This window comes from Balaenoptera musculus, chromosome 8 (assembly GCF_009873245.2).
Source record: "Balaenoptera musculus isolate JJ_BM4_2016_0621 chromosome 8, mBalMus1.pri.v3, whole genome shotgun sequence".
NCBI classification, from domain to species: domain Eukaryota; kingdom Metazoa; phylum Chordata; class Mammalia; order Artiodactyla; family Balaenopteridae; genus Balaenoptera; species Balaenoptera musculus.
Window position 1 is genome coordinate 38,216,333 of NC_045792.1, and position 26,088 is coordinate 38,242,420.

A 26,088-nucleotide genomic window follows, 5' to 3' on the forward strand; every position below is an offset into this window, starting at 1 on the left:
TTTTTTTTGTTGTTTTTTTTTTTTGCTTCTTTTTCCTTTTTTTATTGACGTATAGTTAATTTACAATGTTGTGATAGTTTCAGGTGCACAGGAAGGTGATTCGGTTATATATATATATTCTTTTTCAGATTCTTTTCCATTATAGATAATTGCAAGATACTGAGTATAGTTCCCTATGCTACACAGTAGGTCCTTGTTGTTTATCTGTTTTACATATAGTAGTGTGTATCTGTTAATCCCAAACTCCTAATTTATCTCCCCCCCATCCCCTTTGGTAATCAAAAGTTTGTTTGTTCGTTTTCTGTGAGTCTGTTTCTGTTTTGTGAATAAGTTCACTTGTGTCATTCTTTTAGATTCCACATACAAGTGATATCATATGGTATTTGTCTTTCTCTTTCTGACTTCACTTAATATGAGACTCTCTAGGTGCCTTGCTCTTTAATTTGCTTGATTTTTTTTTTTAATTTATATTTGGCAAGTCTAAGGCCACTCAACATTTTTCTTTTTTTTAAAAAAAAATATATATATTCTTAATTTATTTATTTATTTTTGGCTGTGTTGGGTCTTCGTATCTGTGCGAAGGCTTTCTCTAGTTGTGGCAAGCGGGGGCCACTCTTCATCGCGGTGAGCGGGCCTCTCCTTATCGCGGCCTCTCTTGTTGTGGAGCACAGGCTCCAGACACGCAGGCTCAGTGGTTGTGGCTCACGGGCCTAGTTGCTCCGCGGCATGTGGGATCTTCCCAGACCAGGGCTCGAACCCGTGTCCCCTGCATTAGCAGGCAGATTCTCAACCACTGCACTACCAGGGAAACCCCAATTTGCTTGATTTTTAATGTCCTTATCACTAATTAATTCCTAAACTCTCCTTGTGTAAATCTCTTAATATGTTCAAACACATGAGGAATTCTATCAATTTCATCCTTTTGAAAAAGTCCCTTCCAGAGAGACCTCTGATCTGCCCCAGTCTGCACTGGTCGCTCTCCAGACCTGTGGTTGCACAGCTGTTGTATAAGGATCTCCCTTCACCATCATGCCTCTCTCTTGCCTTGAATCCCTGATTTGTAGAGTCCATATTCTTCTCTTTCTTGGTTTCCTTACTTATTTGGTGGAGCATATCTCCAAGAGCTTTTTCAGAAATTGTGTATGGGAGATAAAATGTCCAAGTTTTTACAGGTTTAAAAGTATCTTTATTTTATTCTCTACTAAAGTGAGGGTCTAGCTGGATAAAGAACTCTAATTTGGATATAATTTTTCTTCAGAATTTTAAAGTCATTGCACCATTGTCTTTTGGCATCTACTGCTGCCACAGATAATTCTACTGCCATTCTATTCCTGACCTCTTGGATAGGACCTGTTCTTTCTTTCTAGAAACATGGAGGATCTTCTCTTTGTCTTCATTGTTCTGAAATTTCATGGTGATACCCCTTGATGTGGGTAAATTTTCAACCATTTTGCTGGGCACTCAGCAGATCTTTTCAATATAGAAACTCATGTCCTTCATTTTAGAGACTTTTTCTTGAATTGTATTATTGTAATGTCTATTTTTTCTCTGTTCCCTCTGGAACTCCTGTCATTTATATATTAGATCTCCTGATTTGTCCTCTAATTTTCTGACTTTTTTTCTATTTTATATCTCTGTATTTTTGCACTATTTTCTGGAGATTTCCTCAACAGTACTTTCAATGCATTTTATTTTTCACTTCTGCCATCAAGTTTCTAATTTCTCAGAACTCTCTTTTTTGTATAACACTTTGGCCTTATACCATGGATGCAATATCTTATCTGTCTAAGGATATTAATGATACACTCATTTCCAATGTTACTTTCTTCTTGTATAATTGTTGCTTCCCCCAAGTTACCTGTTCTAGTTTGTTTTGTTCTCTTAGTAGCTTTCCTCTACCTTCAGGTGATCTTTGACTGTCTTGCCCTATCTAGTAGTGGACATATGATTCTGTGCATACAGGTGGGCTTATCAACTGGGGGTTTCACTGACGGGTGATCTGTCTTGGCTGTTCAGTTGCGGAAGCCCTCATGTGGTATTTTAAGGTCTTATCTCGTGAACTGCTCTGATTCTCCATGGAGTGACTCCTCCGGTCTCCCTGCTGGAGGGAATCAGTCTGGTACCAGCACCCTGGGAAGTGAGGGGGAGAAGAGAACTGAAGGCTTAATATGTAGAATGTAAGTATTCATGAAATTCCCGTTTCAGTATGGTGGTCCTGCCTTCAACTGTGCTTTGTACCTTCCATCCAGAGAGCCTGTTTGACTTCCTTCAGTGAATTACCTCCAATCTTTTGCTGGAGTGGATGGTGGGGGGGGGAGGGTCAACCATCTAGCTGCTAGGTATGGGGGATCTGGAGGTCTAACTGCTTTATTTTTACTGTGATAAAATGTACATAACATAAAATTTACTCTTTTAACCATTTTTAAGTATACAATTCAGTGGCATTAAGTACATTCATAGTGTTGTACAGCCATCACCACTATCCATTTCCAGAATTTTTTCATTATCCCAAACAGAAATTGTACCCATAAAACAATAATTCTCAATTTCCCCCTCTCCCTGCCCTCTGGTAACCTCTGTCCTATCTTCTGTCTCTGTGAATTTGACTACTTTAGGTACTTCATATAAGTGGAATCATACAAACTTTTCCTTTTGTGTCTGGGTTATTTCATTTAGCATAATGTTTTTAAAGTTCATCCATGTTGTAGCATGAATCAGAATTGCATTCCTTTTTTAAGATTGAATAATATTCCATTGTATGTACATACAACATTGTGTATATCTGTCCATCTGTTGATGGACATTTGGGTTGTTTCCACCTTTAGGCAGTTGCAAGTAATGCTGCAATGAACACTGGTGTACAAGTATCAGTTTTGAGTTCCTGCTTTCAGTTCTTTTGAGTATATACCTAGACATGGAATTACTGGATCATATGGTAGTTCTGTGTTTAATTTTGTGAGGAACCATTAAACTTTTTCAAGTGCCTGCACCACTTTACATTGCCACCGGCAACGCACAAAGGTTCCAATTTCCCTATATCCTTGCCAACTCTTGTTACTTTCCTTTTAAAAAATATAACAGCTAGCTATCCTAATGAATGTGAAGTGGTATCTCTTTGTGATTTTGCTTTGCGTTTTCCTAATGACTAGTGATTTGAGTATCTTTTCATGTGTTTATGGGCTGTTTGTATATCTTCTTTGGAGAAATGTCTATTCAAGTATTTTATCCTTTTTTGAATTGGGTTTTTTGTTGTTGAGTTTTAAGAGTTCTTTGTATATTCTGGATATTAATCCCTTATCACATATATGGTTTATAAATATTTTCTCCCATTTAATGAGTTGCCTTTCACTTTGTTGATAGTGTCCTTTGATTTTAAAAAAGTTTTAATTTTGATGTAGTCCCATTTATCTATATTTTTCCTTTTATGTGGTGTTTTTGGTGACATATCCAAGAAATCATTGCCAAATCTAATATCATGAAAATTTTTTCCATATGTTTTCTTCTAAAAGTTTTATAGTTTTAGCTCTTACATTTAAGTATTTGATCATTTTAATTTTTGTATTAACATTATAGTGTGATGTAGGAGTCCAGCTTCATTCTTTTGCACATGGATACCCAGTTTTCCCAGAACCATTTATTGAAAAAGGCTATTTTTTCCTCCATTGAATTGTCTTGACACTATTGTCAAAAGTATTCAGTGCTTCATAAATGTGAGGGTTTATTTCTGGATTCAAAATTCTGTTCCATTGATATATATGTTTATCCTTATGTCAGTACGACAAGCTTTCTAGTAAGTTTTGAAATAAAAAAGTGTGAGTTCTCCAACTTTATTTTTTTTTTCAAGATTGTTTGGCGCTTCTGGGTTCTTTGCATTTCCATATGAATTTTAGGATCAGCTTGTAAATTTTTGTGAAGAAGTTAGCTGGAATTTTGATAGAATTGCATTGAATCTATAGATCAATGTGGAGGGTAGTGCCATCTTAACAATACTAAGTGTTTTGATCCATGAAAATGGGATGTCGTTCTGTTTATTTTGTGCTTCTTTAGTTTCTTTCAACAATCTTTTATAGTTCGCAGAGCAAAATTTTGTACTTATTTTGTTAAGTTTATTCCAAAGTATGTTTTTTCTTTTCAATGCTATTATAAATGAAATTGTTTTCTTAATTTAATTTTCAGTTTGCTCATTGATACTATATAAAAATACAGTTGATTTTTGTATATTGATCTTGTATCCTGGAGCATTGATGAACTCATTTATTAGTTCTAATAGTTTTTTCCCAGTGGATTCCTTATGATTTCTCATATACAAGATCATATCACCTGCATATAGAGATACTTTTAGTTCTTTTCCAATCTGGATGTCTTTTCTTTTCTTTTCTTGCCTAATTGCCCTGAATAGAATCTGAAGTAAAGTGTTTAATAGAAGTGGTGAGAGCAGACATCCTTGTCTGGAGGGTTGTGCTGCAAAGGTTCTGCGCTATCTTGATTTGGAATTGAATTGTCAAGGTGAATCCTGCAGCTAACCTGTTTATAATCTGAGTTTAATCTTTCTGAAAAGAAAACCAGAGACCTAAAAATACCTGTCTTGTAAATTCCAGATTTTTGTAATTGCATTTTTTCCCCCAAATGAAAGACTGGCCACCTACCTACAGTGAAACTATATGGAGGAAACAAACTAGCGTTTGTTCAGTTTTGCTATAGGTTAAGTGCTTCACATTGTTTAGTTCATTTCATTCTCATGTCAAAAATGTGAGGTAGGTCTTATTATTCCCATTTTACAAATGAGGGATTTAAGGCTCAGAGAGCTCCAAAAGCTTTAAAATGGCAGAGCTTAGATTTAAATCAAAGTCTCCTGATACCCAGACCTCTGCTTTTCCCATTTATCTACACTTCTTGAGTTCTTTTGCAATTGCCAGATGCTGTTCTATTCAGACTAAGACAGACACATATAGACAGAGATAGGACTGAAGGTTTTCCTTAATATATTTTGCAGTGATAAAAATAAACAGCAATTATTTTAAATTCATAAGTAGTTATAATGGAATAGATACCTAGGCAAATAGATTTCTGAAATAAATGTTTAAAGTTCCGTGTTGAAAATCAAGATGACCTGGTAGAAAGCTGAGATTGTGAGTTCCAGGACAGCTGAGACCATGTTTTATACACTCTGTGTCTCCAGCAATTAGCACTGAGCCTAGCCCACAGTGGCGAGGAAGGCACTCAGTGTTTGCTGAATGAATAAATAAGTGTCTCCTCTATCCACATCAATATTTGGAAAAGAAGAGACCATCTACTTAAGTTAAATGGTCCTCCTTCACCCACTGAACAGACTGTTGTCTTCAACATTACTGCCATAGACTGAATGTGTGTCTCCCTCCAAAGCTCATGCGTTGAAACTTAAGTGATGGTATTTGGAAGTGGAGCTTTTGGGAGGTGATTAGGTCATGAGAGTAGAGCCCTCATGAAAGGGATTAGTGCCTCTAGAAAGAGACCAGAGAGAGCTTGCTTGCCACTTCTGCCATGTGGGTATACAGCAAAAAGACGGCCATCTATGAACCAGGAAGTTGGTTCTCACCAGACACTGACTCTGCTGACCCCTGGATCTTTGACTTCCTGGCATCCAGAACACTGAGAAATAAATGCTTGTTTCTAAGCCACTATGATATTTTGTAATATCACCCTGAAAGGACCATGAAAATACAAAATAATATTAACAGCGGTTAGGCAAGAGAGCCAAGCCAAGCAGTTTATCCATATCTGGAGAAGGTGCATTTTGGTCATCTTGCTTCGTCAGAACCTCCATTTCCTGTTTGTGTTATAAAATGACTCAGTGCCTTGGTGATCTATGAACAGCTAGTGAAAATGAAATACTCTTGTGAGTTTTTTAAAAAGGTATATTTACGAAAGCTACAGTGGTTTCCAAACTTCAACTGAATTTAATACTATTTGCTTTGAAAAAGAATTTCATTTTTTCTCTTTTAAGATAGTTTTTCTGTATAAAATTTTAAATACACAAAAATAAAACAAAATAATTTTACTTACCTATCATGCAAAGGCAATTAGTGAGCTTTTTCTCAGGCTTTTACTATCCTTTGCGTATGTTCACACACTGTGATCATACCATGCATAAGTTTTTTTTTTTTAATTTATTTATTTTATTATTATTTATTTTTATTTTTGGCTCTATTGAGTCTTCGTTTTTGTGCGAGGGCTTTCTCTAGTTGTGGCAAGCGGGGTCCACTCTTCATCGCAGTGCGCGGGCCTCTCACTATCGCGGCCTCTCTTGTTGCGGAGCACAGGCTCCAGACGCGCAGGCTCAGCAGCTGTGGCTCACGGGCCCAGTCGCTCCGCGGCATGTGGGATCTTCCCAGACCAGGGCTCGAACCCGTGTCCCCTGCACTAGCAGGCAGACTCCCAACCACGGCGCCACCAGGGAAGCCCCATGCATAAGTTTTTAATTTTACTTTTCTAATTATTCTTTCTATTATAAACGTATTAATTGAACTCCATTTTCCTTTTTTTCCTAGAAAGTAAAAAAAAAACTTTCATAATACAAAGGCAATATATATTTGTTTTAGTTAAATAAAACAATGCAGATGAAAGATACACAGATTATTCAAAATGCAGAAAATTTAAAACGTGGAAGTTTAAAACAGAATGTTCTGCTTTCTCCCATTGACAGTTGAATACATTTAAAAAGGGAACACGCAATCAGCAAGAAACAAAAGGCCAGGGAAGCTCCTTTTGATGCCCTGTCTAAATATATAACATTCACTCATGTCTGCGTGTCTGCCACCTGAATAAACCCCTTTTGGGGCCCAGAGTTGAGCTGAATTAAAGTTGGTAGGGGAGGCTTAGGAGTTGCTTATAGAACCAGTCTCCAAGGTTCACTAGAGCATCACTGGAAATTTGCTGGTATTTAGAAAATGTGTTTATTGCATCTTCTCTTAGGGATAGCGGGATCTGTAATTGGAAAACAAGACTCTCATTAGTCACTTGGGGAATGGTAGTCCAATGATCACTATCCTCCTAAGAAGAGCAGTTGGGTAACTTGGGGCTTTGGATTTGTTCCCTGGTGTGTGCAGCTTTGGGGTGAGAGCTGGATTTCTGAGCCTCACTGTCAGACATCCTACTTCTCTGCTGTGTCTCAGAGTACCAGTCGCTCTAATAAATGATTAGGAGAAGAATGTTGATCTAAAGAGGCATCAAATTTTTACCTGCCCAAGGTATCCACATCTCAGTGGGTCTCAGTTATATCACCTTTCTGAGATCTTGGCTAAGATAAAGGGATGGGTACCAGATGCTTCCACCAACTCCAGGCCAAGTATGAAGAGCAGCTTCTCACTTTCCTGGGAAATGGGTCAGTCATGTTATCATTTGCCATTGCGATATTGGACATTCGTTTATAAATGAGCTATATAGGTTGGCTCTGATGAAGTTAGAAGAGCCATATATATTTTATATCTATATCATCTATTAACTATTCTTTTAGTACTGTTTATGTGCTATGTATTTTTCTAAGCTCTTTGTATCCTGAATTTCATCACATCTAAGATGCCACTGATTATAAGCTACACCATTATTTTTCATACCACTGAGGCAACTAAACTATGCTATGCTATTGACTGTAAGTTGCACCTCAATTTCAGACATGTTAAAATGTGAAAAATGCATGTCTTAGAATCAATGAAACATGGTATATTAATGCATATTGTCATAATTAAAACAACTCTAGGAGGTAGGTTCTATCCTTATCCTCATTTTGTAGATGAGAAAACTGAGGCATAGGGAGGGTCCACAATGTGCCCAGGATCACACTGCATTTGCACCCAGACAGTCGAACTCCAGGGCCCAGCTCATAACCACTACACTCTTCTCCCTGCAGATAAGGAAAGCCGAAAAAAAAAAGTTTCAGAAAAGTTATTTTAAATGTTTCTCTGCATGAGGAGACTCAAAGTTACTCCTCTCTGGAGTTGTCCCCTAACATCTGGACCAATATCCCAAAGCTGAGCAATCCGGAAGTGCTCAGGAGTTCTATGGACCATGTGTCTGTTTTAGTGCAAGCTCATGGGGTGAGAGCGCGTCTGTGGACACATGGCTCCTTCTATGAGGACTGCGGTTGTCTAGCGGTACTTCTAGACACCATCCAGGGTGCAGCTTTGCTAGAAAGAAGACAGTTCTGTCCACAGTTTCAGGACAGCGTGAGTCAGCCTCCTGTGGGCTTGGGTGTCAACCACCACTTTTGACTCTGAGGTCTTCTGGTTCTCACTTGAGGGTTGAGCCTGGTATGCTTTCCTAGGTTTAGTCATGATTAGGGAAATAAATCAGGCATCCTCAGCCAAATAGGAGCTACTCCTCAGCCTCCTTGCCTCTCCTCATAATCCAAATGGGGTTAATTTCCTCCTTACCTGTCAATTTCATACAAGTGTCTGACAATCAACAGAGAGGAGTGACAAAGAAGTAGCTTCAGGGACCTAGAAATTTAATCATTATTGCAGTTTACAAGCCACAGTTTCAACATATCTCATCATTAAGTATGATTTTACCCCATTGCTACTGTCTTTCCAGAGCTACTTCTCCCCAGATTAGCTTCAGTGACGCTTCTCTGCCCTCATAGCACATAGCTCTCTTAAAGAGCACTTCTCACACTGTATCGGAACTCCTTGTCTGTCTGTCTGTTTGTCTTCCCTACCTACTTCAAGTTCTGTGGTACAAAGTTCTGTATCTGTCTTGCCCTGGGCTAGAGGTGACACAGCATGAAGTCTACGTTACAGAACTCACTCGTGGCGTGAAAGTTCGCCAGCGTTGCCCTTCCCTGTCTAAGGCAGAGCATCAGTTGACTTCTGCTTTCTTTTCTGGTTACCCATGGAGCCCTGCGAGGTGCTGGCATGAGAGAGGGACCAAGTCTAACCTCGTTCCTCCCTGAACACTCGGCATCTAGCCAGTGCTCATGGTAGATGTTTTTAAAACATTTAGAAAATGAATGAATGAACTAGAGCCATGAGACTCCAAATGAAATTTCATGGAAGGGTATTTTTCCCTTTCTTTTATTCATTTATTTACTCACTGTATTGAATACTTACTGTTTAGCAGGCATGATGTTTATGTCTGAGGGGGAAGGTAGCAGTTAGATACAGGGGAAATACTGGGATTAATAGGCACAGTCAGGGAATTCCCTGGTGGTCCAGTGATTAGGACTCCATGCTTCCACTGTAGGGGGACTGGGTTCGATCCCTGGTCAGGGAACTAAGATGCCACAAGCTGCAAAAACAAAAGGCACAATCAGAAAGGCCCCTTAACATCACGTAGGGCAGGAGGAGGGCAAGGGGTGACTGAGGACATGCTTGTTAAGAGGATGATGACTTGAGGAACTAATGTTTAGCTGGATTGTGTTTAAGAAAAAAAAAAAAGCTAAATGAAAGAGATGAAGGGATGGGATTACAAAGTGAGAATTCCAGGCCAAGGGAAGTATTTTATGATGCAAAGTCTCAGGGACAAGAGAGAGCACTGTCTGTGGTAGAAACTGCAAGAAGTTGAATAGCACTGCTCAGAGCATAGACGGCCAGGTGGCACAGGCCCAGGTGAGGCCCAAGAGGGAGGGATCAGATCTCAGTGGTTTTGGGGGTCAGGTAGGGAGCAGGGTTTCATCCTAAGGCAAATGGGGAGCGATTGACGGGCTGTAAGAGTAGGATGATGTCATTAGATTTATTTTAGGAAGTCACTCCAGCTGCAGAATGGATTGGCAGGGATGAAGGGATGAAAAACTGGGTATGAGAGATGAGGTGGTGAGAACTGCAGGGCTGGAGAAGGGTCGATTTTGACTCATGTCTTCAAACAGCTTGGAACAGAATCAACCAACCACTGAAATCCAAGTAGAGTGTCATATTATTCCACATCAGCCATTATTCTTCCCCTTCAGGTCTTTGCTGACAGCTACCGACAGATGTTGGATTGGCATGGGTGTGAGTGCAGAGGCCTAAGAGGATCTGGTTTGAAACCTCGTCCCCAGGAGAAGAGCATCAATGGCAAAGAAAAGGGACCAGAGGTGATCAAATGGAGACAGTGAATTATCGCTCATAAAGATGCTGTGAAAGACAGGCTTCCCCTAGAATGAGCTGTCAGCAAAAACTTTAATTAGATCAAGGTACTCCCATGAGATACTGTGTTCTAGAATCTTGGGGTGAGGACGTTTGTAATTTGCAAAAGTAAACTCAATATCATCATATAACTTATCTTTGGAAAGCAGGCAAACAAAAAGAAGCTCTCTTGTTTGTACTATAGACTAAAAGGAACTAAAGTAGACAAAATCGCCCTGGCTGTGGGATCTGCAAATGTTCTGTGTTATGTGCGTGTTGGTCACTGACAGGGGTCTGGGGAAAAACTAGAATTTGCCGAAGGGGGTGGGGGAGTAGTGGCAGAGATAGTTATGCTTATCAAAGGGGGGTGCAGGGATCAAGAAAGTTTGAAAAACAGTGAATTAAAATCATATAAATGCTTTAGTCATAAAAACTGAGAATTTAATTTTATATTCTGCATATTCTCAAACACAACATAATTATCAAATTTGACATCTATTACTCCAGACTCTGCGGTGGCCAATGGGACCCAGAGACTAAGAAGGGACCACCCTGTTCCGCGAAGTACACGATCTAGTAGAGAAGACAGACAGAGGAATGATTAATACACTTACATGACAAGCAGCATAATAGAGCGTGTATAAAGAACATGAGAAAGAGGGGGGATTGATTTCTAGTTGTTTAACTGTGTTTAGAGTTGACAACATGAATCGACATTGGGGAACATGTATAATCCTAGATAGTAACATAAATATTAAAAAATCCCATGAAAACCATAATCCTCACAGCCTCCCATGGAGGACATGGCAGAGCTGTACAAGGGTAAGGATGACCTGACTGATGGACAAGTACCTCGTGACCAGGGTCATCAACTCCAGATCAAAGGGGACTCCAAGTCTAGTTGTTACTGTGACATCACACTGTATGTGTCTTGTTTTTTTTTTTTTAATTAACAAATAAATTTAGGTTTCATTTCAGGGCCCAAACATAGTCAACCTTTTCAGGTATTGAAGCCTCCAAGGAATTGGTTCTTAGGCTCTAAAATGTGCTCTTCTGACAATTTCTCTCCTATTATATAGGCTCACCTCATGGATTTGCTGTGACTTAGAGGAAAGGGCAGGCTTAGGAAGCAGACGAGCCTGGCTCAAATCTGGCTCAGGACTCACTGATTATGCCATCTTGGACAAGCATCTGAACGCTCTGGTCCAGTTCCCCATGTGGCACACTGAGGAAATAAGATTAAATAAGAAGATGTGAGTGAAGGCACCTTAGTAGGCACTCTGCTTCTGTCTCAACCACCACCCCAGTCCAAGCTACCATCTCTCATCTGGATCTTTATAAATGTTTTCCTTCATTCATTCTAGGCCACTCCAGTCTGCCCATTTCTGAGCAGAAAGCAAATGTGATTGTGTCTCGGCCATTGAAAGATCAAAAGCCTCAACATGATTTATAGAATATTTCTTTCCAAACTGCAGAACATGAGCCATTAGTGGGTCATAGAAACAACTTTGTGGGTTACCAGCAGCATATTTTTTAAAAGGGAACAAAATAGAACACAACAGAAATACTAGATTGCAATGTCAATTTTAAGCATAAGGATTATTACATGAAGCTTGCTTTCTCAATATGTGTCTGGTTTTAGTATTTTCTGAGAGATGAAATAAGTGCACCTGTGAAACAAAAAGAGGACAATGGTGGGGGACAGGGAAGGAAGCTATGTACACTTGAAAAAGCTAAGGGGACAGAAATGAGCTGTTAAAAATTAGAAGTTTGATAGGAGAAATGAAAAAGACAATCGAAGTAGGTTTACAAGATAAAGATGAGAAAAAATTTCAGAAGGTAAAGCATAGTCATAAAGGGATAGAAAATTGGAAGAAGAAAAGACACAAAAATTGGAGGTACGGCCCATGAGGTCTGATATCCAAATACAGGAGTTAATGTACAGAGGGAGAAACTAGAGGAAGTTGTCAAAGAAGCAACTAAAAAGCTTTCATAAAACTAAAGAACCAAAATTTTGAGACGGAAAACATTGAAGAGCACTGGGACAAAGAAAAGCTCTTATAAACTAATAGAGAGGAACACAGCACACTAGGCCTAGGAATCATACTTACATCTCCCTTATTCCTCGTACCACACTCACAAAACAATAAAACAAGTTAATAAAACAAACCCAAAACCCCAGTTAGAATTAAAGGTATAATTAAAATCAAAATTAAAAGTACAATTAACATATAAAAAGGAAAAACGCCATAAGGGAATATTTATCTGTCTCTGGATGGGCAAATAACTTTCCAACTTTCTAAACATAAAGGCCATGAAAGGCATTACAAAGGAAAAGGCCGACTCAACATTTTAATATATTAAACTGAAATATATGTGAAAAACATTTAAAATTAAAATTAAATATAAATTAAAGAAATGGCAAACTGGGAAAAATCTATGAACAGATTAAACAAAGGGTTTAATATGCAAAATATTCACATGACAAGTAAAATGTTCATATACTGTGTAAAATATGCAGAATACTCACATAATATATAAAATATTCATGTAAGTAGATGAGAAAAAACACTAGAACCATATTGGAGAAAAATGGGCAAAGGATATGAAGCAATACAAATGGCTAGCATTCACTGAAGAAAAACAAGTCAATCTTAGTTGTAATCTAAGAAGTATAGATTAAACCTGGAGCTACACTTTTTCACCAAAATTTTTCACAATAATTTTCTTACCAAATTATTAAAGATTTTTTTTCAGAGCAAAGTTAATGGTGAGGATGTAAAGTGATATGTTTCTGGAAAGTTTTGGCAATACATGTTAAGGATTTTAAATGTTTAACTCTTGCAATGCAGTAATTCCATTTCTAGTTATCTAATCCAAGGAATTTCATTATTTCACTAATATTTTACCAAATATACTGATCTAGGTACTGAAATATAGGATATTTATAAGGGATTAGTAAAACTTGGGAAAAGTAAAAAACAAAATAACTGTCCAATAATAGGGGGAAAGTTGAGTCACATATCTCCATCCGATAGAATTTATTTAGCCATCAAATATGATGGTTATAATTATTTTCAATAAACGGTAAGTAGACTTTCTAATGTGAGAAGAAATTTATTAAACACAGCATTTAGATATTGGCTGTCAGTGGAAACAATGGCTAACGTCTGAGGCATTCTGTCAACAATCCTCATTTGAAAGAATAGCTTTGAAATATGCTCGGAACATGAAATACAAGAAGGCTTTCCTGCTGTCCTGAAATTGTTGAGCAATCTGTACAATAAGCAATCTGGACAATGGCCACAGTGAGAGGACTTATTAAACTTACTTCACTTCTTACCTTCCCCAGTTTAAAACACACTCACACACACACACACACACACACACACACACACACACACACACACACACACACACCAGGAAAGCTTAGAGGAATTATTTTTGAAAGACTCCTAATATCCAGAAATCCATCAAGTCTAATCATTCTGATAAAAATTCTTTTCTGCAATTGTCAGAATTGTCAAGTTTCCTTAGAGGAAGAATTTCTGTGTTACTGGGGATACCAAGAATAAGGGTAAAATGGAAGAGTAACTGAAATGTAAGGATACTTATTCTCAACTAGTACCTGTGGCTCCAATTGAAAGAAACATGGAGGCGGTTTCACAGTAAAAGCAATCATCTGAGACCCGTAGAGAAGACATTTGTCTGGAGCACTGAAGGATCACTGTAATTGTACCCAGCAAATTCTGAGAAGTTTTGATTTGAGCACAGAGTTACACTTACAGAATCAGAGTGTTTCCTTTGGATGCTCAATATCTGAAGATTAATGTGTATCTTGATTATTTATTTTATACAGATGGTAGCCCGGCCGCATACCTCCTAGGATCCTTAGAAATGTAAAAAGGAAATAATTTAGTTTATAAAACAAATACAGGGGACTTCCCTGGCAGTCCAGTGGTTGGGACTCTGTGCTTCCACTGCAGGGGGATGGGTTTGATCCCTGGTCAGGGAACGAAGATCCCACATGCCACGTGGCAAAGCCAACAAAAAGAAAAACAAAAGCAAATACTCAACTCAAGGCTTGTTTTAGTTGTCTATTAAGAATTCAATAAGAAATGAGGGCCTCTGTGATATTCATAATCAGCATTTTAGGGTTTATTAGGGGAAAGACCCTTAGCATGGTATTTAAATTTTTGACATTAATTTTCCTTGTAAATTGTTTCACTCTTCTCTTTTCATTTCTCTAGAGGAAGTTTTCATATAGAATGAAAAATTTGATTATATATTTATATAGTTTTAAATAAAATCATTATAGAAGAATTTTTAAGATTAAAAATTACAGTGAGATGGGGAGATAATCACATGATACAGGTGACGGGTACTTGTAGATCCTCAGGGTCTAGCTTGAGTGGTGACAGCTCTAAGGAGGAGAGGTAGGCAAGCTGGATCCTTGGGTCCTTATATAAGGAAGGAGAGCACAGGAAGCCTCCCTGGGGTATACAGGTGTCCCTGGGGCCTCACAGTAGACTGTCGTGGGATCCCCTGACATCACCGACTCTATGTCTAGGGAGAGGGAGATGTAATAGCCAACGGTAACTAGGATACTGTATTCCCATCGTTAGAAAAAAAGATTTCTAAAGGACGAAGTTAATTTCAGGAGAGAGATGATCAATTTGTACTAAACAAGTTGATTTTCAGGGGCTCAGTGGCCAGTCAAGAAGGAAAAGCAAATCAGAAATGCAGGAGAAAGTCAGTGCTATTAGAGAAAGCTATGGCAATAAATAATATCTTTAAAGAGAGAGAGTGTGATACTAAAGAAAGCCATGAACAGAAAAAGGAAATTGAAAGGGAGAAATAAAAAGAGTTAAAAGAGAGATGAGAATTGAGCTTTGAAATAAGACTGCATTTGTATAGTGGAAAAAGAAGTGGAAACAAGGGGAAAGAAAAGAACCGGAGAAGACTATCAGTACCCTAGAGGTCAGAGACATTTTAGGAGGAAGGAGGTGTTCCATCAATCAATGATGTAGAGAGATAAAGTGTAACCCATGGAGGCGCACTTGGGAGACAATGTGATGATTGACAGAGATCAATTTCAGTGGAGAAGTGGGGTCAGAATCAGAAGACGAGAGAGATGAGGAAATGTTTTTGTAAAGATAGATAATTTTTGTTTATGTTTTGACATGTTCGGTATTGAAAGGAAGGTAAGAGAAAGGATGTAGCTTAAATCAGGAAACAGACTGATGACTGATGATTTAAGTCTTTACAGAGGTGATAGTGATCATTTAATTAACCGTAGTTTTGGAATGCATGGGAGGTGTCAATTTAAGGAGCTTAAATGGCAAGATTAGCTCTGGAGAGGGGGAGTAACTTCTCTTCCCCTGAGATAGGAGAGTAGGGAGAAAGATGGGGTGTAACCAAGAGGAGAGAGACTGCAGTGTGCGCCAAATGATTTTAGTTACTTATTTTTTAATAAAAATTTTTGGAGTGTGCACCATATAGAGTACCAAGATCCCTTGGAAAATTTGATGATGAACAAGACCTAGACAATGCTCTCAAAGCAGTTTTATATGGAAGATAAGACAAGCACAAAAATAACTCTAGAGATTGAGAACACAAGCTATGAAGTTAAATATAAATTTTTCTACACCTCAGTTTCTTCCTCCATACAATGGGAATACTGAGAGTACCAGCTATGTTTCAAGCATCCCATTCTCTTGCTAGCTTACATTTCCTAGGGTTCTAATACAAGTATTTCACCTAATGGAGACATTCAGCCCATGAATCAAGCACTGTTTCATTCTCCATCATTGCCCTCATGTTCTCATTTCCTTTTTTACCCAGGATAAATTTACTGGTCCATCATTGTAATCACTCTCTTATCCCTCCATCCAATCCATCAAGACACTTGTTCCTCTCTCCTTGAGATACACATGGCTGGAAAACCCTAACCCTGATGAAACCTTACTATTTGATTTCTTCCCATCTTTTGGGTCCCCTTGTCGATGGAGGAAAATTCCACAGAGTCATACAATATGAGTTCAGGAAACACATCAAGACCAAGGCACACATTGGGTCTGCATTTCTTCAGGGTCTATATGGAGAAGCATCCCATGTTGAGGAGGGTTTTGTTTTAGTGGAGGCCCCTTCCCCAGTGCTCTTCCTTCGTATAGGGCTTTGATGAAAACAACTTTATTAGGAAAGGGACCTTCAGACTGCTTGGGGAATTAAGCGGCCTAGATATCATGCCAGCCATTTACAGGAGCTGTCCAGGAAAGCCAGCAGCCCTGTACGTTAGAAGGCACCTGGGGACCTTGGGCCCTTTTGGATGCTATAGCCCTCCAGTCATGGAAGGAGTCTAGGCTAGCCTATTGTTCAGGCATCTTAGGATGAACATCTAGGGTCATGTTTGAACAATGCTTCTCCTTCATAAAAATCTATCCCCAAGACCCTTGAGTGCTCATCAGGTGTTTCTGGAATAGGAAGAGAGAGATTATTTGACTTCCACCCAATCTTTAGAGGCTAAGTGAACTGCATTTGTCACACTCCCTCAAGGATGAACTAGATTGTCAACCACTTCCCCTCCCCACCATTTATTACCAACAAATTCTATAGAAACCTCGAGATTGTTTCTTTGATCCTTTGACATTAAAGTTGGAAAAAGAGAAGAGTGTTTTAATCCTCCATTACCTAACTTCTGCATGTTCCATGGTGCATGAGGCTCCAGGGCAGAGGTACACAGAGCTACTACCGCTCACTCAAAGGGCCCCTGCCACCAGTATTCGGGTCTGCAGCAAACATTCCCTTGATGCACTCTTACAAAAGCTACCAGCAGGGGTCACAGAGAGCAAGCCCTTCCTTGGCTCTTTTTTTGTCCCTGATCCCAGATCCAAAGGAGAAATGTTTTATGTTGAAGCCCAATTGTGCTGACCTCTTTGGGGAGAGGGGTGGTAGAGGATTGGGCCCCAGCCCCAGCTTCCTCTTGTCTTGAATGGACCCCAGATAAGATATAGGGACCTCTGGCACCTCTTGCAGACCATAGGAGATGTGGGGAGTTTCTATTACTTGGAACAATGGCAGGCAAGCTGATCTTTCGAAGTCTTATTGGGGAGACTACAGGGTGAGGAAGATGAAATGCCTTTGTTCTCTAAAGGCATTTGAGCTCTTCCTCACCGATTTCTTTAGCATGGTTTTCTTCTCCTCTCCCTGGTTCTTGTGCTGACCCAATACTAGTGGTGTTTAATGCCCTGACAACTGTGCTAGCTCCTCCCATTCTGGCAGCTTTCCCAGGGAAATATCTCTGGACCTAAAAGGACCCTGAAATTTGTATAATATTTAGATCTCATTTATTTTCTTGTAAGAAATCTTAAAGGAAAAATTTCAGGTAAAATACCTGTGTTTTGTGGGCTGATAACTTTAAAATGGAGGCCTTTTAGTAGACAGTTGGAAGAGCCAGTTGGATTCCATTGTGATGCAATCAGCAATGTTGGAGTTACCATGGCGCTGATGTGAGTATATCTGGATGAGATACATGGGTACTGACCATCAGTTCAAGTTTCATTTGGAAATGTTTTGTTGAGAGAGTACCTGTTTTCCTGGAAGGAAAATCGTCTCTACTTTTATCCAAAGCAAGACAATCAGAGGAGAGTTCCCTGAAAAGGTGATGTTTGGGCTGAGGCTTGAGAGTTGCCTGGGTGCAAAGACCATCAGACAAGAGTATACCGGCCTTTTCTGAGACACAGCCAGGAATGTGTTTGGAATGAGAGAGCAAGGAGCAGGGTAGAAAGGGGTGAGGTCAAGAGGTGATGGTGGGCCAGATCACTTAGGGACTTTTCGGACATTCGGAGGATTCTAAGTGGGGTGGAATAGGGGCGCCTGAAGTTTGAGGACAGGGGAAAGTGAGAGAGAATATTTGAATGGTGGAAATTAGGGGAGCTTAAGAGGATTAGGAAACAGTAATAAGGGAGCACTTGAAATTGGGTTAATGAGATAGTTTGCTTTGGTTATTTTTTTGTTTTCTTATTTGTACACATATATTTTCTGTCCTAAATCATAACTATTACATTTGCTCTACACAGTTCAAGTTGAAAGTGGAGTGTACATGGTGAGATTTATTTTTCACATTGTTTTCAATATGTTTTTTTCTTTTCACACACACACACTGTATTTTATTTTTATAAGGGATAAATAAACTGACACCAAGCGTTGTAAATGGATGACCACAACAAAAGCAACGATTGCAATTACCCAACACGAAACTCACTCATACTATGTCATAATATTGACATTCAGTCCAGTAATCCTCCACTGTAACAACTCCTTTACTTTGCAGTGGAAATTGATTTGTATATTTTTTGCCTCTGAGTCCTTGTGGGATTTCTTTTTTTTTTAATTCAGACAGAAAGTCACAAAAATTAAATCATCCTCATAAGTTGACTCAGTCCCACCTAATTAATTTTTTTTTCTTCTTGATCTTTTGTTAGCACTTTTATGAATTCATCAGTTTTCCATTAGTGTTCTGAACATGCTTATTCATTCAGTTCAGCAGTATAGTCAGTTACCAGAAACCTGTACTTGTCAGAGTCTTTTCCATGAATTTCTTGAAGATGAAACCCTTTTATAGGAACATTTTTGCAAAAGCATCAGAGTACACCCAGAACTTTCTGTAAATGACAAAAGACTTGAAAATGACCACGGTTAAAGATTGGATGAAAGTTCATAATAATGCAATTGACAAGGAAATTTTGTTATTTCTGAGATATACATTATAAAGTAATAACTAGAATTAGGACTTATAACATTAGACCAGAAGATATAAGATTTCTGGAAATTTCATGTAATGTCTGAAACCTTTATATTAACATCTTTCCATACAAATAACCCAAAGAAAGTTTAGTATTAGTTGTTTTTTGTTTGTTTGTTTGTTTGTTTATACTGCAGGTTCTTATTAGTCATCAATTTTATACACATCAGTGCATACATGTCAATCCCAATCGCCCAATTCAGCACACCACCACCCACACCCCACCGCGGTTTTCCCCCCTTGGTGTCCATTCGCTTGTTCTCTACATCTCTGTCTCAACTTCTGCCCTGCAAACCGGTTCATCTGTACCATTTCTCTAGATTCCACATACATGCGTTAATATACGATATTTGGTTTTCTCTTTCTGACTTACTTCACTCTGTATGACAGTCTCTAGATCCATCCACGTCTCAACAAATGACTCAATTTCGTTCCTTTTTATGGCTGAGTAATATTCTATTGTATATATGTACCACCACTTCTTTATCCATTTGTCTGTCGATGGGCATTGAGGTTGCTTCCGTGACCTGGCTATTGTAAATAGTGCTGCAATGAACATTGGGGTGCATGTATTTTTTCAATTATGGTTTTCTCTGTGTATATGCCCAGTAGTGGGATTGCTGGATCATATGGTAATTCTATTTTTAGCTTCTTAAGGAAACTCTATACTCTTCTCCATAGTGGCTCTATCTATTTACATTGCCACCAACAGTGCAAGAGGGTTCCCTTTTCTCCACACCCTCTCCAGCATTTGTTGTTTGTAGATTTTCTAATGATGCCTATTCTAACTGGTGTGAGGTGATACCTCATTGTAGTTTTGATTTGAATTTCCCTAATAATTAGTGATATTGAGCAGCTTTTCATGCTGATGCATCTCTTTTTCCTAACTTTAATGAGAATGTTACTTTTGTTTCACTGTTAAGAATGATCCTTGCTAGTTTGTACCTTGAAATTCTTTATCTTACAAAACAAAGTTTCTCTTGATGCTTTGCAAGCAAGAATTTTAAAATCATGAATGGATTTTCCATTTCATCAAATGCTTTTTTGGTACCCATAAGATGATGATATTTTTCATTTACTTTGTTAATATTCTGAATTATATCATTAAATTTTCCAACGTTCAATCATACTTGCATTCTATTTGGTCATGATGTATTATTCTTTTACTATCTTGCTGCATTTCATTGGATAACATTCCATTTTATGCTTTCCTCTATGCTTATAAACAAAAATGGCCTGTAGCTTTATTTTTTATTGTCCTTTTTTCGTTTGGCTATCAGAGAGCAGAATAGCCTCATCTGAGTAGCTTTCCAACTTTTTCTATACTCTGAAGCAATTTGCACAATAAGAGTTAACTGTTTCTTGAAACTTTTCTAGATTCACATGCAAAATGATGTGTCCCCTGGACTTTCAGGGGTCATACTTTGAACCAGCTTCTTATACTGGGGTGTTATTCAAGCTTTCTGGTGTTTCTTGCATCCATTTTGGATATGTTTCCTCTCCAGAAATGTATTCTTTTCTCTTATCTTTTGAAAATGTTGCTGTCAAGTTTCTCCTAAGATTCTCTTTCGAGATTTTAAAAATTCTTTTGTGCACTATTTCATTCCTAGTGGTTTATTTTCCCCTTCTTTCTTATGCTCAGTTATGCCCATGGTGTATTGCTATCATTAATTTCTTCCAAGATATTTTTGGTCATCAGTGTTCTGTCTTGTATGTGTTTTCTTTCATTCATTTTGTCTTTATTCTTTGTTATTTTTTTACTCCTACCCCTTCTTTCTCTTCTTCTATTTTATAGTTTCTTCAATTGAATGTTTAGTTCATATATTTTCAATCACCCTTCTTTTTCCTTTTGGTACAATAAAAGATATCATTCTGTTTTAATGCTTTTCACCCTAAACTATCATTTTAAATTTATTTAAATAATTTAAATAAATTTTAAAAAAATTATTTCATAGAAATTTGTGAAAATCATCATAACTTGAAGAATTATGACAATGAGTCATTCTGATGGCTGTGTAACCAGTACCTGGGTTCAGAACAGAATATTCACATTATTCTAGAGACTTCCTCGCAGCCCCACTCACAACCTCTCTCTTTCAAAAAGGTAACCACTACTCTGACTTCTAACATAGATTACGTTGGTACCAAAAAATATCATCATCTTATAGGTACCTTTTTATCTTTATCTAAATGGAAGCATAGAATAGGTATTCTTTTGAGTCCGGATAATTTTGCTCAGTATTATGTTTATAGAATTATTCTTTTATTTTCATGTAGTTTTTGTTGATCTCATTCCTGTATTGTATTCCATTGTATGAATATACTACAATGTACTTATCCATTCTAATGCTGACTGGCATTTGAGTTGTTTCCAGTGTTTGACTACTGAAATCATGTTGTTCTGAACATTCTTGGACTTGACTTTCATTGCACAGACATACACATATCCTAGGCATGAATCATAGCACATGGGTAAGTTCAATTTTAGTGGATACTGTCCAAATAACTTTTCAAAGTGAATGTAATGATTTCTGTTCTCCTTACTAGAGTACAAGAATTTCCATTGTTCACAACAACACCATTTCTTGTATTGTCAAACTTATGAAATTTTAGCCTTTATTTGAATATGCAATTAAAGTCCATGGTGGTGTTTTCTTTGTAGTTCCCTTGTAACTATTTCCAACCATCAGTTTTCAGCCTGTCTCTATTCTTTTTCTTTTTAGGTTTTGCTTTCAATTCTGCCCTGAAGACCCTGCATTTGGGATACCCAGCCAGGGCTGGGTGATTCACTAGATCTCAAGAGGACAGAGCCAAGTGTCAACCAAGGACATCACAGACTTGCAGGCTCAGCCGGCGTCAGTCCTGAGCAAGGCTTCTGCCCAGCGTGGAGTCCCCTGGAGAATCAGCAAGCCTAAGAAATATTATCAACTCATTGCATTAAAGTCTACTGCAGGCTCCTGCTGATATACTCCAACCCATTTTTGAAAAAGTAGTGTTTTCCAGCATCCTCACCTGCCCAGAACATACATCAGAACTTGGCAGTTTCCTGCTTATTAATGAAAGCTATGAAGTCTAAGTCCAACTGGGCCCAGAACCCAAGTTGTAGAATAATGGTATTTCATCCAACCAAAGAAGAGTTTAATGATTTCGATAAATACATTGCTTATATGGAATCCCAAGGTGCACACCGAGCAGGCGTGGCGAAGATCATTCCACCCAAGGACTGGAAAGCCAGACAGACCTATGATGATATCAATGACATCTTAATAGCCGCTCCCCTCCAGCAGGTGACTTCTGGGCAGGCAGGTGTGTTTACTCAATACCACAAAAAAAAGAAAGCCATGACCGTGGGTGAGTACCGCCACTTAGCAAATAGTGAAAAATACCGGACTCCAGCACACTTTGATTTTAAGGACCTGGAGCGAAAATATTGGAAAACACGCCTCTATGATTCACCAGTATATGGTGCGGACGTGAGTGGCTCCTTATTCGATCAAAACACGGAGCAGTGGAACCTTGGACACCTGGGAACCATTCAGGACCTGCTGGAGCAGGAGTGCGGAGTGGTCATCGAAGGCGTCAACACCCCCTACCTGTACTTCGGCATGTGGAAGACCGCCTTCGCCTGGCACACGGAGGACATGGACCTTTACAGCATCAACTACCTGCACTTCGGGGAGCCCAAGACGTGGTACGCGGTGCCCCCGGAGCACGGCCGGCGCCTGGAACGCCTGGCCAGGGAGCTGTTCCCGGGCAGCGCGCGGGGCTGTGAGGCCTTCCTGCGGCACAAGGTGGCTCTCATCTCGCCCACGGTCCTCAAGGACAACGGCATCCCCTTCGATCGGGTCACTCAGGAGGCTGGAGAGTTCATCGTGACCTTTCCCTATGGCTACCACTCTGGCTTCAACCACGGCTTCAACTGCGCGGAAGCAATCAATTTCGCCTGCCCGCGCTGGATCGATTACGGCAAAGTGGCCTCGCAGTGCAGCTGCGGGGAGGCCCGGGTCGCCTTCTCCATGGACGCCTTCGTGCGCATCCTGCAACCGGAGCGCTACGAGCTGTGGAAACGCGGGCAGGACCGGACCGTGGTGGACCACACGCAGCCCACGGCGCCGGACAGCCAGGTCCTGAACGCCTGGAGGGAGGTCCGAGCGCCCGGGGGAGCCGCTCTCGGCCAGAGGCACCCCCTGCCCCGCCGCGCTCTGCGCCCCCGTAGGGCTGTAGCCGCGGGCGGTGGGACCCGCCACCGAGTCCCTGTGCGTGCTGTGTCCCGGCGCCCCTCGCCGGCCCGGGGTTCTTGCTCTGCCGCCCAGTTCGGGGCTGCGGCCACCAGCACCTCCGGGGAGCCCGGCCCGACCCAGACGCCGACCCCAGGTCCATCGGCCCCGGATCGCCACCCAGCTGGAAGATGTGGCCCTCGCCGTCGTCCTTGGGAACAGGGCGCTCAGGAGCCAGCTGCTCCCCCCAGGGCTAAGAGGAGGCTTTCGTTACACACAGCTCTGGACCCAGAGGCTCAGCCCCTGCCTGTGGATGCACCCTCGCCGGACAGCGCCGCCCCGCTCAGCCCTGGGCTCCAGCATCCCGCCACGGCTTCTGGCTGTGGTTGTGGCCCCGTCCCCTAAGCCCAGGGGATGCCTTTCTACCCCACTGCTCCTGCGTGGGGATCCTTTGAGACTGGTCATATTTACATTTCAGAGCTTTGGGTATTTGCAGGTCACTAGTCTTGCGTGAGAGTGCCTCCTGTGCTGCCGCTGGACGTGCTGGGTCCATGGTGTTTACCAAATTCTCCAAACTTTGTTCTTCCTTCCAGACCCTGGAATCTTTGGACACTGCTAACTCCTGTGTCACAAACTGAGGTTTCATGCACTGGACACTCTAGTGTCTCTGGGAACTAGATCCTGCTGAGGTCACCAGAGCCCAATCTACCTCACACTCCCATCCTGTGGGCCATCTCTGGATGCTGCTGAACTTGTAAAGAACCCTGGGCTTTGATTACCCTCCAGTCTCTCTCCTTTTCCTCTTCCCCCTTCCCTTCCCGCTTTTCTTGCCAAACTAGGCCTTTTTGACTAATTAGGTCAGTAGAGACTCAGATAATAACTGATCAACTTTCTGAGTCTTTGATGTACTGATAATGTGTACTCTGCCAGTATGGTAACTAGAATGTTAAAATCTGACTTTATTAAATATATTAAAGGTAACCAGAATGTTAAACTCTGACTTTATTTTTTGTGTTGTTCAGTCAGTCAACTGAGAGGTGGTCGTTTTTTCTGCACTTTTCTTAATAATTATATCAAAACGTTTCAAGCAAAACTTATTTTTAGGAGCTTGTTGCCTTGTGTGATGTTGGTGAGTGAGTTTGGGGTTGATTGTTAGGTTCCAGCTGGCTGGCTGGGTTGGGGGGTTTGGTTTGCAGTCCCATCTGAAGGATGACTTGGTGGGAATCACCTGGCACTTGGCTGATCCAAGTTGCTAGGAGAGATGAGCAAACATAGGACAATAAGTGCCAGCATGTGAAAATCTTCTCTCCAAGGCTCCACTGCCTTCTCAATGCTGTATGTATATTTCACATGGTTAAGTCATTGACACATCCCAATAAACCAATCCACAAATAAAGGAACAAGACAATTTCAAGTGGGCATATGTTCTGTGAAGAGATTAAAGGGGATGGGATGATAGTGCAGAATGGGCAGTGTGGTTCCGGTGGGCAGGGGATACTTCATAGAGCAGCAGACCTTTCTGAGTCCCAAATGACAAGAAGGAAGGTCCAGAGCTGACTTCCACTTGGATGAAACAGCAAGTGTAACAGCCCTAACATAGAGCTTGGTGTTATTGTGTGGATAGAGAGGAAGCTCTTTTGTGTCTGGGGCACTGAGAAGGGAGAGGCAGGGTCCAGGGTATGTAGGACCTTGTAGCTCATGTGAAATATTTGAGTTTTTTTCAACTTGAAATGAGAAGGCATTGGAAGTTTAAAACAGCACTTGACATGATACACTTTACATATTTAACTAATCACCTTAATTGTTCTGTGGACCCCTTGGGGGCAGGAGAAGCAGTTAGAACATCTAAGTAATGCAGGTGAGAATTGAAGGTTACTGACTTAGGCCATAGTGTTGAAGATGCACAGAAGTGGCCAAACTCAGAATCAATTTTGGAAATTGAACATGATAGTTTGGGTGCAGAAGGGAACATTTCAGAGCATCAAACCACGTCTCTCTTCCCTCCAGCTCTCCCCTACAGAAGTTCAGTAAGAATCTGGAATTTGAAGCACCATGTAAGACTACAGGCAGGACTAATGAAAAAGTAAGGCTTCTTTGAAGTTCTGATTGAGGAGTAGCAAAAGCCCACGTGTCATCCCTATCACCATGCAGCTAGGCAACTGTGTGGTAGTATATTCTGTGGAAAACTGAAGCTGAGAGACTGAACTCAGGATCCTCAGTGGAGGATGGCAGTGAGATGCTTGGCTGGAAAGATGATTAAGCCCTGTATTGAGATGGTGGAACCGCATGATGGAAGCAGACTGGAACTACTGGGAAGGCAGCAGCCCTGGGGAGCAACTGGACCATAGTAGATCTCATATGAGCAAGGAGTAAACTTTCATGTGATAAGTAACTGAGATCTTGAGGCCTTTTGGTCTTTTCATTTAGGTCAGTTGTGGATATGGCAGTGCAGAGAAATAAGGGAACTCTGAAAAGTCTCTGTGAAGACAGTAGCCTGGCTCATATTGCTATTTTAAAGTTTAGAAACTGAAATTTTCCTTGTTATATTTCAGGGATATCACAATCTCTTCCCGGCAGATACACGCTCCAAATAGCCTAGGCTAACAAAATTGGGGGTTTTGAAGGCCAAGAAACAAAAATAAATTTCAGAAAATATTTCTTCCACTACACTCCTTATGTTTTCACTCACTTTTATACTTGAAACAAAATTTCCTTTGCCCAATAAAGAGAAGCAATGTTAGAAATACAGTTTAGTTTTACCAGTATACTGGTTCCTAAATTAGTCTTCTGGACCTAAGTAGGCATTTCTCAAAAGAAGATATACAAATGGCCAACAGGCCCATGAAAAGATGCTCAACATCGCTAATTATTAAAGAAATGGAAATCAAAACCACAGAGGGGTATCACCTCACACCTGTCAGAATGGCCATCATCAAAAAGTGTACAAATAATAAATGCTGGAGAGGGTGTGGATGAAAGGGAACCCTCTTAC

At 40.1% G+C, this 26,088-nt stretch overlaps 1 protein-coding gene across 1 annotated transcript; it reads left to right on the forward strand.

Moving 5' to 3' along the window:
• The first annotated feature begins 21,935 nt into the window (after positions 1-21,935).
• Positions 21,936-23,501, forward strand: LOC118899490 (lysine-specific demethylase 4D-like). Its single transcript, XM_036861279.1, has one exon. It carries the CDS (start codon positions 21,936-21,938, stop codon positions 23,499-23,501), a length of 1,566 nt encoding a protein of 521 aa, XP_036717174.1.
• The last annotated feature ends 2,587 nt before the right edge of the window (positions 23,502-26,088 follow it).

Coding starts and splice junctions, on each gene's coding strand:
- LOC118899490 (XM_036861279.1), top strand. CDS start 21,936: ATGAAAGCTATGAAGTCTAAGTCCAACTGGGCCCAGAACCCAAGTTGT.